This window comes from Ranitomeya variabilis, chromosome 3 (assembly GCF_051348905.1).
Source record: "Ranitomeya variabilis isolate aRanVar5 chromosome 3, aRanVar5.hap1, whole genome shotgun sequence".
In the NCBI taxonomy this organism is placed as follows: Eukaryota; Metazoa; Chordata; class Amphibia; order Anura; family Dendrobatidae; genus Ranitomeya; species Ranitomeya variabilis.
In genome coordinates, this window is record NC_135234.1 from 335,972,034 (window position 1) to 335,989,023 (window position 16,990).

General features: G+C 45.5%; 1 protein-coding gene across 1 annotated transcript in view; it reads right to left on the reverse strand.

Moving 5' to 3' along the window:
- Positions 1–16,990, reverse strand: part of PSMB2 (proteasome 20S subunit beta 2) — a 44,917-nt gene that overhangs the window by 13,613 nt on the left and 14,314 nt on the right. The window contains exon 4 of the mRNA XM_077295809.1: positions 5,195–5,357. Within this exon, the coding sequence (XP_077151924.1) occupies positions 5,195–5,357 (163 nt within the window). The remainder of the gene's footprint in view (positions 1–5,194; positions 5,358–16,990) is intronic.

Here is a 16,990-nt window from a genome sequence, read left to right on the forward strand (position 1 = left end):
CACACAAAATTTCTTTTCGCCTCAATTTTTTCATTTTCACATGGGCAACAGGATATAATGGATCCTAAAATTAGTTGGGCAATTTCTCCTGAGTACGCCGATACCTTATATGTGGGGGTAAACCACTGTTTGGGTGCACGGCAAGGCTCAGAAGGGAAGGCGTGCCATTTGACTTTTTGAATGGAAAATTAGCTCCAATCGTTAGCGGACACCATGTCGCGTTTGGAGAGCCCCTGTGTGCCTAAACATTGAAACTCCCCTACAAGTGACCCCATTTTGGAAACTAGACCCCCCAAGGAACTTATCTAGATGCATAGTGAGCACTTAAAACCCCCAGGTGCTTCACAGAAGTTTATAACACAGAGCCATGAAAATAAAAAAATATTTTTCTTTCCTCAAAAATGATTTTTAGCCCGGAATTTTTTATTTTCCCAAGGGTAACAGGAGAAATTGGACCCCAAATGTTGTTGTCCAGTTTGTCCTGAGTATGATGATACCCCATATGTGGGGGTAAACCACTGTTTGGGCCCACGGCAGGGCTCGGAAGGGAAGGCACGCCATTTGGCTTTTTTAATGGAAAATTAGCTTCAATCATTAGCGGACACCATGTCGCGTTTGGAGAGCCCCTGTGCCTAAACATTGGAGCTCCCGCACAAGTGACCCCATTTTGGAAACCAGACCTCCCAAGGAACTAATCTAGATGCATAGTGAGCACTTTGAACCCCCAAGTGCTTCACAGAAGTTTATAATGCAGAGCCATGAAAATAAAAAATTATTATTTTTTTCTCAAAAATGATTTTTTAGCCCACAATTTTTTATTTTTCCAAGGGTAACAGGAGAAATTGGACCCCAAAAGTTGTTGTCCAGTTGCTCCTGAGTACGCTGATACCCCATATGTGGGGGTAAACCACTGTTTTGGCACACGTAGGGGTTCGGAAGGGAAGTAGTGACGTTTTGAAATGCAGACTTTGATGGAATGCTCTGCGGGCGTCACGTTGCGTTTGCAGAGCCCCTGATGTGCCTAAACAGTAGGAACTCCCCACAAGTGACCCCATTTTGGAAACTAGACCCCCAAGGGAACTTACCTAGATGTGTGGTGAGCACGTTCAACCCCCAAATGCTTCACAGAAGTTTACAACGCAGAGCCGTGAAAATAAAAAATCATTTTTCTGTCCTCAAAAAAGATGTTTTAGCAAGCAATTTTTTATTTTCACAAGGATAGCAGGAGAAATTGGACCCAAATATTTGTTGCCCAGTTTGTTGCGAGTACGCTGGTACCCCATATGTGGGAGTAAACCACTGTTTGGGCGCACGTCAGAGCTTGGAAGGGAAGTAGTGACATTTGAAATACAGACTTTGATGGAATGGTCTGCGGGCGTCACGTTGCATTTGCAGAGCCCCTGATGTGCCTAAACAGTAGAAACCCCCCACAAATTACCACATTTTGGAAACTAGACCCACAAGGATCTTATCTAGATGTGTGGTGAGCACTTTTTACCCCCAAATGCTTCACAGAAGTTTATAACGCAGAGCCGTGAAAATAAAAAAATCCTTTTTTTTTCTTCAAAAATGATTTTTAGCCCGCAATTTTTTATTTTCACAAGGGTAACAGGAGGAATTGGTCCCCAAAAGCTGTTGACCAATTTGTCCTGAGTACGCTGATACCCTATATGTGGAGGGGAACCACCATTTGGGCGCATGGCAGAGCTCGGAAGGGAATGAACACCATTTGGAATGCAGAGTTAGATGGATTGGTCTGCAGGCATCACATTGCGTTTGCAGAGCCCCTAATGTACCTAAACAGTAGAAACCGCCCACAAGTGACCCCATATTGGAAACTAGACCCCCAAGGAACTTATCTAGATGTGTTGAGAGAACTTTGAACCCCTAAGTGTTTCACTACAGTTTATAACGCAGAGCCGTGAAAACAAAAAAACATTTTTTCCCACAAAAAGGGTTTTTTAGCCCCCCAAATTTTTATTTTGCCAAGGGTAACAAAGAAATTGGACCAAAAAAGTTGTTGTCCAATTTGTCCTGAGTACGCTGATACCCCAAATGTTGGGGTAAACCCCTGTTTGGGCGCACGGGAGAGCTCAGAAGGGAAGGAGCACTGTTTTACTTTTTTAACGCAGAATTGGCTGGAATGGAGATCGGACGCCATGTCGTGTTTGGAGAGCCCCTGATGTGCCTAAACAGTAGAAACCCCCAATTCTATCTCCAACCCTAACCCCAACACACCCCTACCCCTAATCCCAACCCTACCCCTAATCCTAACCCTACCCCTAATCCCAACCCTAATGGGAAAACTGGGGCAGGGGGGGACATCGGCAGGGCAGGGGGGAGATCTGCGGGACAGGGGGAGGACATCAGCGGGGAAGGGGAGGACATCAGCAGGGAAGGGGGCGATCCACAGGGCAGGGGGGGAGATCAGCGGGGCAGGGGGGACATCACCGGAGCAGGGGAGGACATCAGCGGGGCAGGGGGTGATCCACAGTGCAGGGAGGACATCAGCGGGGTAGGGGAAGGACATCAGCGGGCCAGGGGAAGATCAGCGGGGCAGGGGAGGACATCAGCGGGGCAGGGGAGGACATCAGCGGGGCAGGGGAGGACATCAGCGGGGCAGGGGAGGACATCAGCGGGGCAGGGGAGGTGATCCACGGGGCAGGGGGGAGATCCACGGGGCAGGGGGGAGATCCACGGGGCAGGGAGGACATCAGCGGGGCAGGGAGGACATCAGCGGGGCAGGGGGCAATCCACAGGGCAGGGGGGAGATCTGCAGGGCAGGGGGGACATCAGCAGGGCAGGGGGGACATCAGCAGGGCAGGGGGGACATCAGCAGGGCAGGGGGGACATCAGCAGGGCAGGGGGTGATCCACAAGGCAGGGGGGACATCAGCGGGGCAGGGGGGACATCAGCGAGGCAGGGAGGGAGATCAGTGGGGCAGGGAGGACATCAGCGGGGTAGGGAGGACATCAGCGGGGCAGGGGGCAATCCACAGGGCAGGGGGGACATCAGCGGGGCAGGTGGGACATGAGCGGGGCAGGGGGGACATCAGCGGGGCAGGGGGGACATCAGCGGGGCAGGGGGGACATCAGCAGGGCAGGGGGTGATCCACAAGGCAGGGGGGAGATCTGCGGGGCAGGGGGGACATCAGCCGGGCAGGGGAGGACATCAGTGGGGCAGGGGGCAATCCACAAGGCAGGGGGGAGATCTGAGGGGCAGGGGGGACATCAGCGGGGCAGAGGAGGACATCAGCGAGGCAGGGGGTGATCCACAGGGCAGGGGGGAGATCAGGGGGGCGATCAGAGGAGAGATCAGGGGGGATCACTGGGGCAGGGGCTGTCAGATGTGATGCAGCAGAAGGTGGAAATGGAGCCGGCAGCAGCAGGGGGGGTGATCTCTGGGGCAGGGGGGAGGGGGCGATCACCGGGTGCAGGGGGGAGGGAGCGAAGGTCGGGGGGCATGGAATCGCAAGGGGTGGGGAAGAGAAGCAGAGGGGAGCACCTGGCGGTGGCGGCCACTGCAGCGGTGGCGGACTGGCGGTGACTGCAGCGGCGGCGATGACTGCAGCGGCGGCGGCGATCGCTGTATGTGGCAGGGCAGTATGCAGGCACCTCGCTGTTCAGCTTCCACGGAAGGCATGAAGCTGGACAGCGAGGCATCCATGGTTTTCTCCGCCCCCCCACACATCTGAATGGAGAGCTAGCGTCACATGGACGCTAGCTCCAATCAGATCTGGGGGGTGGTGACAAAGTGGTCACCAGGGCGATCGTAGCCAAGTGGGGGCTGAGCCACCCCCCCTGGGCTAAAGTACAAGTTCCCCTGTATCTGCAGGTCGGGTGAAATTTCAGTTAACCCTTTCACCCGACCTGCAGGAACGCGATTCCGCCATGACGCATACGCTGCGTCACAGGTCGGATTGGCACCGACTTTCATGACGCAGCGTATGCGTCATAGGTCGGGAAGGGGTTAAAGAAGCACTCCCATGAAATTTTCCACTGGCTAAACCTGTGTGATTGTAGTGTATTTGCATTGAAATGCTCATGGATCGCTGTCTCCCCAGGTTTCCAGCGTCACTCCTGTCCTCTTCTCGGACACAGGATGACTATTTTGACTTTAAGTGTCGTAAAGGGATTTGTGTGAGCTGGAAGCCACTGTATAATATAAGCCTAGGGGGTCTCAGAATACGGCTCCATAGACTTACTTTGTAAAACCTACTTGTGACTTTCTGGATCACACAGGGGTTTATGTGAGCTCCAATAGAATTCATGTGACCCAGAAGAGGACAGGAGTGATGTTGGAAACCGGGAAAGGCATTGATCGGCGAGTATATTAATATATGTACTCCTAATTAACATACATTTATTATTTAGTATGTGAAACCCATTTATTTTTGTGATTTTATCAAGTTTAAACCAAATTGTCTTGGTGTTCTCACCTGAGAATGACAGTTAGGATTAGTACAGATTAATTAAAATTAGTGATCTGTTAAAGTAAACAATTGCCCACCAAGGTGTAAAACTAAACACTGTCTGACCAATGTATGAAATTGAATACTACCTGCCAACCAATGTGAAAGAGTAAACCATGTCCGCCCTACAAAATTCACTGCCAATGTCTTTGATAAACTATTCTAGACCAATGCAACTGCCCCACTATTACAATTGTAATTATGTTTTTTTTTTATGAGCTTTTTTTGGTCAAAATAGTCACTATTTGTTTTTCCACCAAGTAATTTATGGTTTATGGTTACGTATATGTCTTGCATTGTTCATGCTTGCATAGTGGAGGCAAAGATAAACTTTGTTATCCTGAAAAACACAGCAAAACTTTTTTATCTGCAGCTTTTTTTTAACCGCCAAGAGATCAAGTTTTGGCTGCAGAAAAAAAATGCAACCTGTGAACATAGCCTTAGAGTTACTACATTTTGCTAAAGTCTTGTAGTGCCAATATGAGAAGTTTGTCACTTTACTACAAAGATAGACAAGTGAATGTAGATTTTCAGAGCCATTCATAGCACTCCAGGAATCAATATGACTTTTAAAGACAATAAAAACAAAATATCAAAAAGTTAAATGCCAAAATATTGTTTCCCTGTATCCCACTGTCATGTGCCCTATACCGTACATCTTGATCAAGATCATTTTAATATTTAAAGGCACATTGTACGACCCAAGTGTAAAACTCATCATACCTGGCTTGTAGTAGCGGTCAAGGATGCTGAGAGTGAGGTGGGCTCCATAGCCATGCGCTGCAAAAGGTGCTTTTGCTAGAGATGCCAGATAATCCATATAATAGAGGGAAGGTCCATCATGTTCGTCGTAACCAGCCAGAAGCATGTTAACATGGTAAGGGGTCTGCAAAGACACAGAGTGACGTTATAAACATGCTATATAGACTACTTTCACTGTTGTAAGAAAACAAATTATTCCAGTTCAATACAGCGGGATCACAAATAAAGCGCTAAGGCTTGGTCATAGACTGCTGCCAACACATTGCCGCTAGACCACCATGCAGGAAACCAATAGCATACTAAGCTCATAGAGTGCTGCCAGTACACATGGATTTTGTGCAGCCTGGCAGACAAGAACATTGCCAAGAACTTAGTGAACTTTAACTAAACGCCCTCATACACAGACTAAAGTTGGTTGAACCTCATCGACCGACAGTCTAGTATGTATGGGGCTCTGGTCTGTTGTATTTCCAATGGTTGATCCTTTAATTCTCCAGGAGATAGCCATTGCTAAACTCCTGGCAGCAACTTATCTCAGACAACAAAGGCTGAGCACCCCTGTATGTGGGACACAGGCAGATAGAGGTTGATAGAACCATCATTGTATGGGGGCATAAACCCCTTCATGACCTTTGACATAAGTTTACATCATGGTTGGATAAGGGGATCATGACAAGTGATGAGCAAACCTGAAAGGTAAAGTTCGGGCTCAATAGCGGACACCTAGTATCCATGCACAGACTTCTTACAGAAGTACAGAAGTCTGTGTTAACTGTTCGGCAACCCAGACAAAGCTTGTTGAAAAGCTGCGGAGCAGTGAATCAACAATCTTTTCCGGTGTGGGCACTTCCGGCCGCATCACAGCTATGCAAGTATTGGCATGACTGATTAGACGACACAGCATGTATTTAAAAAACAAAAAGACACGTGTGATTTCCCTCTTTACATTTAATAACAAGTGCAGGCAAAGCAGATAGCTGGGCTAGAGAATTAAAGGATCAGCCTTTGGAAATCCAACAGACCAAAGCCCCATACATACTAGACTATCGGTCAATAATGGCTGTCTGCTTTACCTTGAAGCCCTGGTTATAAAAAAAAAAAAAAAAAAAAAAGAAAAAAAAAAGGGGTGTACTCCACGCCATTTTCCCCCATTTATTTATTAATAATGAAAAACTGCGTGGGGTCCCTTTATTTTTGATAACCAGTTAAGGAAAAGCGGACAACTGGGGGCTGATATTAATAGGCTGGGAAAGGCCATGAATATTGGCTCCTTTCTAGCCTAACAAGACCAGCCCTCAGCCGCCCCAGAAATGGCACATCCATTCACACTACTAACCCAGTAAGCAAAAAGACAAGAACACACACCGAAAGAAAAAAAATCCAACAATTTCCCTCTTTATCACTATTTAAAAAACAATTAAACAAAATAAAACACACAACACAACCACAGAGTCCGACGTAATCCAAATGGAGTTCCCACGATGATCACAGTCTTCTTCATCTAGTCTATGGAGCCCCACTCAGAGAATGTAACGCCATAGACTAGAGCTGCAGCCACTGCCAGGTCTCGCGATGTGCTCCGTTCCATGAGACCTGGCTGCTGTGAACTGAGGGGACGTTCTTACAAAGGCAGTGCGAGTGCCCAACTAATGAGTGGTTAATAACCAGATAAGGGAAAGCAGACAGCTGCGGGCTTATACAACCCCTGGCAAAAATTATGGAATCACCGGCCTTGGAGGATGTTCATTCAGTTGTTTAAGTTTGTAGAAGAAGGGGGCGTGGCCTAGCACTCAATGTGAGCGGATGGCTCCTGTGACCTCTCCTCTGCATTGCTTCATTTATCCTGTTCAAAGTCCCTCCAGAGTGCTGATAACGATCTGTGCTGGTGGTGGTGGGAAGTGAAGGCAGACCCCCTACACGCTGTGCTGTGGTGACCCGAGGTCATGGTGAGGAGACGCCAGCAGAACGCGAGGACAGGAGCTGGGAGCCGAGCTGAAGATGGCGCCGGGAGCATGGAGGCAGCTGAGAAGACAGACGCTGCAAATGCCTCCTACGCACGGAGACTGGAGATAGCAGCCAAATTGGAGAAGTTTGCGAGGCTGGAAGGAGAAGCAAAGATGATGGCTGAAGGGGGAGACCGAGGAGAAGGAAGACTCAGAGGCTGATTCGGTACAGGAGGGGTTAATGAGTGATCATGAACAGCGGGAAAAGGAGAGTGTGGCACAGGAAGACACTGAGGAGCCTGCTATAGGGGAGCCCACATTGAAGGATGTATATGACTTCGTTAGATTCTGTAAGACTGCACTAACAGCCCTTACAAAGAGAGTGGATTGGGCTAAATAAGAAAGGTCCAGCATGAAGGCAGCCATAAATAAAACTGATACCAGAGTGGGGGCAGTGGAGGAGAGTGAGTGTGCTGGAAGACCAACTCTCTAAAATGCAGAAGTCTCACACTCAATGTTTGCAGAGATGTGGTGCCCTGGCTGATAAAAATGATGACTTGGAAAACCGCTCAAGGCGGAATAATGTGAGATTACTGGGCATCCCCGAGAAGGTGGAAGGGACCGATCCTACAGCGTTTATTGAGGACTGGCTCCGCACTAAAATTGGCGCCGATAACTTGACGAAACTTTATGCGGTGGAGAGCGCACCGCGTTCCCATGAGACCCCTCCCGCCGGGATCCCCCTCGTACTATCCTTGCTAGGATCCTTAATTATAGAGACAAAGACATTATATTAAGGAGAGCGAGAATGGCCAACGATCTGTGCTTTAATGGCTAAAAGATTTCCATTTATCCTGATTACTCGGCCGAGGTGCAAAAGCAGAAGATGCAATATGGTACAGTAAAGAAAAGACTGAGAGACTTGGCTTTGGCTTATTCTACCTTATATCCGGCAAAGCTCAGGGTTGTGGCCCTGCGAACAGTGCATTTTTTCCAAACATCGGAGGCCGCAAAATGGCTTGACTTAAACAAGCAGCTCCAGGCAGATAAGGGCAGAGTGAAGTGAGCGGAGTGAAATGCCTCGCTGTGTCGTGTTGTTCTTTGACAAGGAGAAACTAAAAGATGATGCTGTTATATGGAGGTTTCTGGTTCCTGCATATTAATCGATATGGGCTATGGAGGGACTGATTGTAATAAGAATGTCTATATGCATATGCGGAGGAGGTGTGGAGGAGTTTTAGATAGATAGTGGTTCAGCGGTAACGTTTATAGCGTAGCTAGACGTTGGAGTACCCACTCTCTGGTAAGAAGGAAAAATATAACGGGAGAACTGTTATGGTTTGTTGGGTTACTGTATATGGGGGGGGGGGGGAGGAGGGGGGAGGGGTTAATTGTTTAGGGAAGAGTTTTATTGCATACGGAGAGCTGCAAGTTATTTTCAAGGGTCGGGAACTTGCATGTATAGAACTGTATGATGGGTGATAGAATTAAAATCCTTAGTTGGAATGTAAGAGGGCTGTCAGAGGGAACACGAAGAACGGCGATCATGGAATACGCTAGGAAGAGGATGCCGGATGTTCTATGAATCCAAGAGACTCATTTACTATGGGAAAAGGTGGAGGTGTTGAAGAGGAGGTGGATTGGGAGAGCATATCATTCCACATATTCTTCATATGCTAGAGGGGTCTCTTTATTAATAGGAGCGTCTACGCCATTGGAAGAAATTGAAAGCCATGTTAATAGTGAAGGACTGTATATTTTTGTTGTTTGTAAAATCTATGGGTAATCACTATGTATAGTAGCTATGTACATACCACCGCCATGCAGAGGGAAAAAGTTATGTGAGGTTATGGAATTATTTAAGAAAGGTACGGGATTACCATTACTGATCATTGGTGATTTCAATAATGTTATAGATGAGGGGTGGGATAGACATAAACAGAGAGCAGGTAAAAGTATTAGGAAATTGACGGCATTTGGGATTTATATTAAAGAGATTGTAATGATGGACCTGTGGAGAGTGAGAAATGAGAATGCGCTGTGCTACTCTTGTTATTCTGCAACACATGGGTCTCTCTCACGAATAGATAATGCACTGGGAAATGAGCTAATGACAACTGGTCTGTGGAGTGGAATACCTCCCAAGGGTGATTTCGGATCATAAGCCCATAGAATTGTCTATTAGACGGACAGGGGGGAAGATTGGGAAGGGAGTTGGGTGGAAGTTAAACCCGATATGGCTGGAATATATCAATATGAATATTATAAAGGAAGAATTGGAGGAGTATTGGCGGATTAATGAAGGTAGTGCAGATAGTCAGGTGGTGTGGGACGCTATGAAAGCGGTCCTAAGGGGTCTCTTGTTTCGAGAGATTTCCAGGTGTAGGTCAAAATCCAAGCTAGAAGATAGGGAAATAATAGAAACCTTGGAGAAGGTGGAGAGGATATAGTACTAGACCCGTCAGCAGAAAATCAGAGTAGGTTAAGGGGTGCACAGAAAGAGGTTAATAAGGTGTATTTGAGGAAAGCAGAGAGGAAGAGGGCCTTCCAAAAAACACAATTTTATGATGAAGGTGAAAAAGTTGGGCATATGTTGTAAGTGGTGGTGGCGGCACAGAGGGAATCGTCTTATGTGCAGTTATATGAAAAAGTTTGGCCACCCCTATTAATCTTAAGCTTAATGTTTTATAAAAAAATGGTTTTTTTGCAACAGCTATTTCAGTTTCATATATCTAATAACTGTTGGACACAGTAATGTTTCTGCCTTGAAATAAGGTTTATTGTACTGACAGAAAATGTGCAATCTGCTTTCAAACAAAATTTGAGTCGGGGTTGGCCTAGTCTTATAGGCCCATCTCGTTGCGGACGGTAGATCTAAAGATTTGGGCTAAAATTTTGGCTAGCCGTTTTGCGAGTGTGGTTCAGGATCTTATTCATCCTGACCAATCCGGATTTATGCCAAATAAGTCTACGGCGATTAATTTGCTGTTGTGCAAAGTAGCGGCGAGAATATTATTAACAGCTAAAAAATGAAGTGGGGAAATACCCAATACCTATAAATTGGGACAAAAGGGTACAAAAACCGCTACCTAAAGAGTGAATGGCAGACCATTCGGTATACTGAAACAACAAAGAACCCAAAGTATGGAAATCAATAGATATATGCCCACATAAGGAAGGGGAAATATCCCTATATGATAGCCAAAATAAAACAGTAAAAGGAATCAATATAAAACCATAATAAAGTATAAAAATATCTTTATTAGAAGTATAATGGTTAAAAAACAGCACCTACAAGCGTGTGCCTGTAACTGGAGGTAAATATAAACTATGTAATAAAAAAATATATATAAAAATTATATAAATGTATGCATAAAGATATATACGTGAAAATAAACTAACATCAATAAAACGGACACAAAAAAGGCAAGGTATACATCCAGAGGAATACCAAAAATTCATATGCTTGAACCACGCGGCACATAAGAGTGCATAGAACAATATAAAGTGCACCACACCATAAAAAAATATAAATATATATATGTATCCAACCGCATATATAAAAAGGGGTATGTGTGCAAAAAAGTGCAAATAAAGTGCACAAGTGCAAAAACACAATATGTGTGAAAGCCTATTATGGGCAAAAGAAAACACTCCAAATATCAATATTATTACAAGTATGTGTGAACAGTGTGAATAGAACACACATTAATGGGCACCTGGTTCAATGAGCAAAAGTCAAGTGGATGAAGTATATACCTTGTCCTTTAGGGTCCGATCCTCCAGGTACAGCGCACCCCAATTCACAAGAATATATTGATTATGTCTGCGCAGAGGGGGGAACAAAAGGGGTAGTGTCGGGCATTTATAAGGCTCTAATGCATACTTTTATAAATAATTATCCTATTAGAGCACAGGGGGAATGGGAGGAGGAATTGGTTAGGATAGAGGAAGATAAATAAGTGATTGTGGAATATATACCCCAATTATCGCAGAGTGAACCGGGCAGACTCTCGCAGATATATGTACTCCATAGAGTATATAGGACTCCTGAACAGCTCTATAGAGCGGGTCTTAGACAGACTTCTGAGTGTTCTCGGTGTCAGGTGGAGGGGGCTGGAATTCTCCATATGTTATGGCTGTGTCCAAATCTGAACCCATATTGGACAGCGGTGCATAATGCCATAGGAGGAGCATATGGTTGTAGGATTGAGAGGGATCCTGTGGTGTGTATACTGGGATATGTGGGGGAGGTCCAGGTACATAATATAAGGTAGCAATAGCTAGATTATTATATATTGCGCGGAAACTAATCGCCAGATACTGGATAAATGAAGATCTGCCGACTTTGAGGGAATTTTTCAGACAGTCTGACTCCATTGTGAATATGGAAAAAAACATTTATGTTAAAGAAGTTGTCCACTACTATAACTTTATTTTTATTTTTTTAAATAAATCTTGCCATTATGTGCCACTGAAAACATCCACTGTGTTTATTTTAGCAATATTACCTTTTATCATGCTGTAGCAGCACATCCCCAGTGCTAGATCCAGCTCTCATGGGGTTAATCGACAACTTCCTTTCTCCTGACTTACTGTGCTCTAATACTACAAGTTCCATGATGCATTGCACTGGCCTCTAAGCCCGAACCTACCACACCCACTCCAAAACACACCCAAACGCCTCCCTCCTCTATCTTCAAAAAGATTTGTGATGTCATTTCTGTCCAACCTCCTCTTTTACATTTGTCCAACCCACACTCCATTACACACAGATCGATATTGGATAGATATGGGATGGATGGATAGATAGATACATACAGAGATATATCTATCTATATCTATTTCCATAGATATGTCCATATCCATGTTTCTAAACCCCTTCACCCTTGGAGCTTTTTTAGTTTTTCACTCCCCTCCTTTCCAGAGCCATAATTTTTCCGTCAATATGGCCACGTGGGGGCTTATCTTTTGTGGGAAAAGTTCTACTTTTGAAAGACATCATTGGTTTTACCATGTCATGTAACAGAAAATGGGGAAAAAAATCAAAGTGAGATGAAATTGCAAAAAAAGTGCAATCCTACACTTGTTTTTTGCTTGGATTTTTTACTAGGTTCACTAAATGCTAAAACTGACCTGCCATTATGATTCTCCAGGTCAGTATGAGTTCATAGACACCTAACATGTCTAGATTATTTTTATCTAAGTGGTGAAAAAAAATTCCAAACTTTGCTAAAAAAAATAAATAAAAAAATTGCGCCATTTTCCGATACCCGTAGCGTCTATATTTTCTGAGATCTCGGGTTGGGTGAGGGCTAATTTTTTGCGTGCCGAGCTGACGTTTTTAATGATACCACTTTTGTGCAGATATGTTTTTTTGATCGCCCGTTATTGCATTTTAATGCAATGTCGCGGCGACCAAAAAAACAATTTTGGCTTCTGATTTCTTTTCTCGCTACGCCGTTTAGCGATTAGGTTAATTTTTTTTATATATATTGAAAACAGCTGACATGTTGAGGCTTTGAAGTGGGCTCACCGCCGGAGCCCACCTCAAAGCGGGGGATACTGCCAGCTGACGTACTATTCCGTCAGCTGGCAGAAAGTGGTTAATGAACAATATGTTTCAGTTAAGGAAAAAAAAAAAAAGAAAAATGGCGTGGGCTCCGGCGCTATTTTCTGCGCCAGAGGGGGAAAGGCAAAGGCCAATATTTGTAGCCTGGGAAGGGGGTAATACCCATGGCCCCCTCCCAGGCTATGAATATCAGCCCGAAGCCGCACCAGAAATGGCACATCTGTAAGATGCGCCAATTCCGGCACTTAGCCCCTCTCTTCCCACTCCCCTGTGGAATATGGGGTAATAAGGGGTTAATGTCACCTTGCTATTGTAAGGTGACATTAAGCCTGGTTAATAATGGAGAGGTGTCAATAAGACGCCTATCCATTATTAATCCTATAGTAGTGAAAGAGTTACAAAAAATAAAATAAAGACACAGCCAGAAAAAAGTATTTTAATATTCTTAATTTCACCATACTTACCATACTCGATCGCCTGCAAAAAATGTAAAATAATAAACCAACCGTATACTACCTGTCCGCCGTAGTCCAATCAATAACGAATGTCCCACGACGATCTCCCCTATAGAACAGCGACATCGGGTGAGCAATGGCTTTGGGGATCAAGGTGACAAGGTGATGGTGAGTATGTACTCTATGTTGTATGTACTGTATGTATGTTGTATGTACTGTATGTGTGTAATGTATGTTGTATGTCTGTTGTATGCTGTGTATGTTTATATGTATGTTGTATGTACAGTATGTATGTTTTTTGATGTTGTATGTACTGTTTGTCTATATGTGTGTAATGTATGTTGTATGTCTATATGTATGTTGTATGTATGTTGTATGAACTGTATGTATGTTGCATGTACTGTATGTCTATAAGTATGTTGTATGTACTGTATGTATGTTGTATGTTGTATTTTTTTTTTTACATACAACACATTAGCCGGATGATAGGACTACTACTGTCCCATCATTGGCTAATGTGTCACTCACTGTCACTGTAGCAGGCATAGCCGGATGGGACTTGTATGCCTGCACACAGAGACACACACACCAATGACCCGCCCCCCCCCGTAGCAGACCCAGTGCACAGCCCCGCAGACCCGCCCGCACACCCCAGCACCGCCCGCAGATCCACTGCGCGGACCCCAGCACCGGCCGTACATCCCAGAAACCGCCCGCAGACCCACCGGGCAGACCCCCCCCCCCCCCGGCACCGCCAGCAGATCCACCGCGCAGACCTCCCCCCCTGCACGCAGATCCCAGCACCGGCCACACATCCCAGCACAGCCAGCAGACGGCCCCGCCCGCAGATCTCAGTACAGCCCTGCCCGCAGATCCCAGCACAGCCCAGCACGCAGATCCCAGCACCGTCCACAGCCCAGTCACTCTTGATGAGTGACCGCTGTCTGTGGAGGCTGGGTCACGCCTGCTGATGACGTCATGTCAATTTCCAGAGTCTGGAAATTGACGTGACGTCGGCGGAAATTAGCGGCGGCTGCAGCCTGGGGTCACGTGACCTGGACTCAGCCGCCGGCATAGCACCGCTCACAGGCTAAAACGGCAACAGAAGGTATTTACAAAATTCATTAGGGGCCCTGGGGGGATACATTGGGGGGGTTAATTGAAAGTAGTGGACAACCCCTTTAAGAGAAAAGGCATAAGAACATTTGAGACACTATGGACACCTTGGGTGCAGAGAAGATGAGCCTGAACTTAGGTTATAACATGTATTATTCGCTGCTCTTGTATGTACTGGGGGGAGGGGGAGGGGAAGAGAGGAAGGGAAATTCTGAAACTAATGACCATTGTTAATGTTGTTCTCATTGCGATTTTTGTTATATTGCTTTGTACCTTGAATTTGGTTAAATAAAAATGTATCTGATTTAAAAAAAAAAAAAAAAGTTTGTAGAAGAAAAGCAGATCACAGACATGGCACAAAATTAAAGTAATTTCAAATGGCAACTTTCTGGCTTTAAGAAACACTAAAAGAAATCAAGAACAAAAAATGTACTGGTAGTCAGTAAAACCTATTTCAACACCCTCATCACCTCACTGTCCAATAACCCTAAACGTCTCTTCGACACTTTCCAGTCCCTACTCAACCCAAGAGAGCAGGCCCCAACCACAGATCTCCGCGCTGATGATCTGGCCAATTACTTCAAAGAAAAAATTGACCACATTCGACAGGAAATCATCTCCCAATCTCTTCATACCAGGCACTGTCCTCCCTTCCCCACTGCATCTAGTTCACTCTCTGACTTTGAACCAGTTACAGAAGAAGAAGTAAGCAGGCTCCTTGCATCTTCTCGCCCGACCACTTGCACCAGTGACCCCATTCCGTCACATCTCCTCCAGTCCCTTTCCCCGGCTGTCACCTCTCACATAACAAAAATATTCAACCTTTCCCTCCTCATTTAAGCATGCCATCATACATCCATTACTTAAAAAACCCTCCCTCGACCAAAACTGTGCCGCTAATTATAGACCTGTCTCTAATCTTCCCTTCATCTCTAAACTCCTGGAACGCCTGGTCCACTCCCATCCTACCCGCTATCTCTCAGATAACTCTCTTCTCGACCCTCTTCAATCTGGCTTCCGCTCTTTACACTCTACTGAAACTGCCCTCACTAAAGTCTCTAATGACCTACTAACAGCTAAATCTAATGGTCATTACTCCATGCTAATTCTCTTGGATCTTTCCGCAGCATTCGACACTGTGGATCATCAGCTCCTCCTCACTATGCTCCGCTCCATCGGCATCAAGGACACCGTTCTCTCTTGGTTCTCCTCCTATCTCTCTGACCGATCCTTCACTGTATGTTTTGCTGGTTCCTCCTCCTCTCCCCTTCCCCTTACTGTTGGGGTTCCTCAAGGATCAGTCCTAGGCCCCCTCCTCTTCTCTTTGTATACTGCCCCTATTGGACAAACAATCAGTAGATTTGGTTTCCAGTACCATCTCTATGCTGACGACACCCAATTATACACCTCTTCTCCTGCTTTCACTCCAACCTTCTTAGAAAACACCAGTGATTGTCTTACCGCTGTCTCTAACATCATGTCCTCCCTCTATCTGAAACTGAACCTGTCAAAAACTGAACTCCTCGTGTTCTCTCCCTCTACTAACCTACCTTTGCCTGACATTGCCATCTCCGTGTGCGGTTCCACCATTACTCCCAAGCAACATGCCCGCTGCCTTGGGGTCATCCTTGATTCCGAGCTTTCATTCACCCCTCACATCCGATCACTGGCTCGCTCTTCTTATCTGCATCTCAAAAATATTTCTAGAATTCGCCCTTTCGACTCTGCAAAAACTCTTACTGTCTCACTTATTCATTCTCGTCTGGACTATTGTAACTCTCTACTAATCGGCCTCCCTCTTACCAAACTGTCCCCGCTCCAATCTGTCCTGAATGCTGCTGCCAGGATCATATTCCTCACCAACCGTTACACCGATGCCTCTACCTTGTGCCAGTCATTACACTGGCTACCCATCCACTCCAGAATCCAGTACAAAACTACTACCCTCATCCACAAAGCACTCCATGGCTCAGCACCACCCTACATCTCCTCTCTGGTCTCAGTCTACCACCCTACCCGTGCCCTCCGCTCCGCTAATGACCTCAGGTTAGCATCCTCAATAATCAGAACCTCCCACTCCCGTCTCCAAGACTTTACAAGTGCTGCGCCGATTCTTTGGAATGCACTACCTAGGTTAATACGATTAATCCCCAATCTCCACAGTTTTAAGCGTGCCCTAAAAACGCATTTGTTCAGACTGGCCTACCGCCTCAACGCATTAACCTAACTATCCCTGTGTGGCCTAATAAAAAAAAAAACACAATCAGGTTCCTCGCATCATGTTCTCATACACTTTATGCAGTCAATAGCCTCTGTCTGTACTGCTACATACTTAGGCTGTTAACTGGTTCATGCAGCTTTACATGAACACCCGAGCCTTACACTATGGCTGGTCCAAATAACTAATGCGATTGTTACCATCCACCTCTCGTGTCTCCCCTTTTCCTCATAGTTTGTAAGCTTGCGAGCAGGGCCCTCATTCCTCCTGGTATCTGTTTTGAACTGTGATTTCTGTTATGCTGTAATGTCTATTGTCTGTACAAGTGCCCTCTATAATTTGTAAAGCGCTGCGAAATATGTTGGCGCTATATAAATAAAATTATTATTATTATGGTTATTTTTTTTAACCAAGCATAGGGGGAAAATTATGGAATCATGAAAAAACAAAACA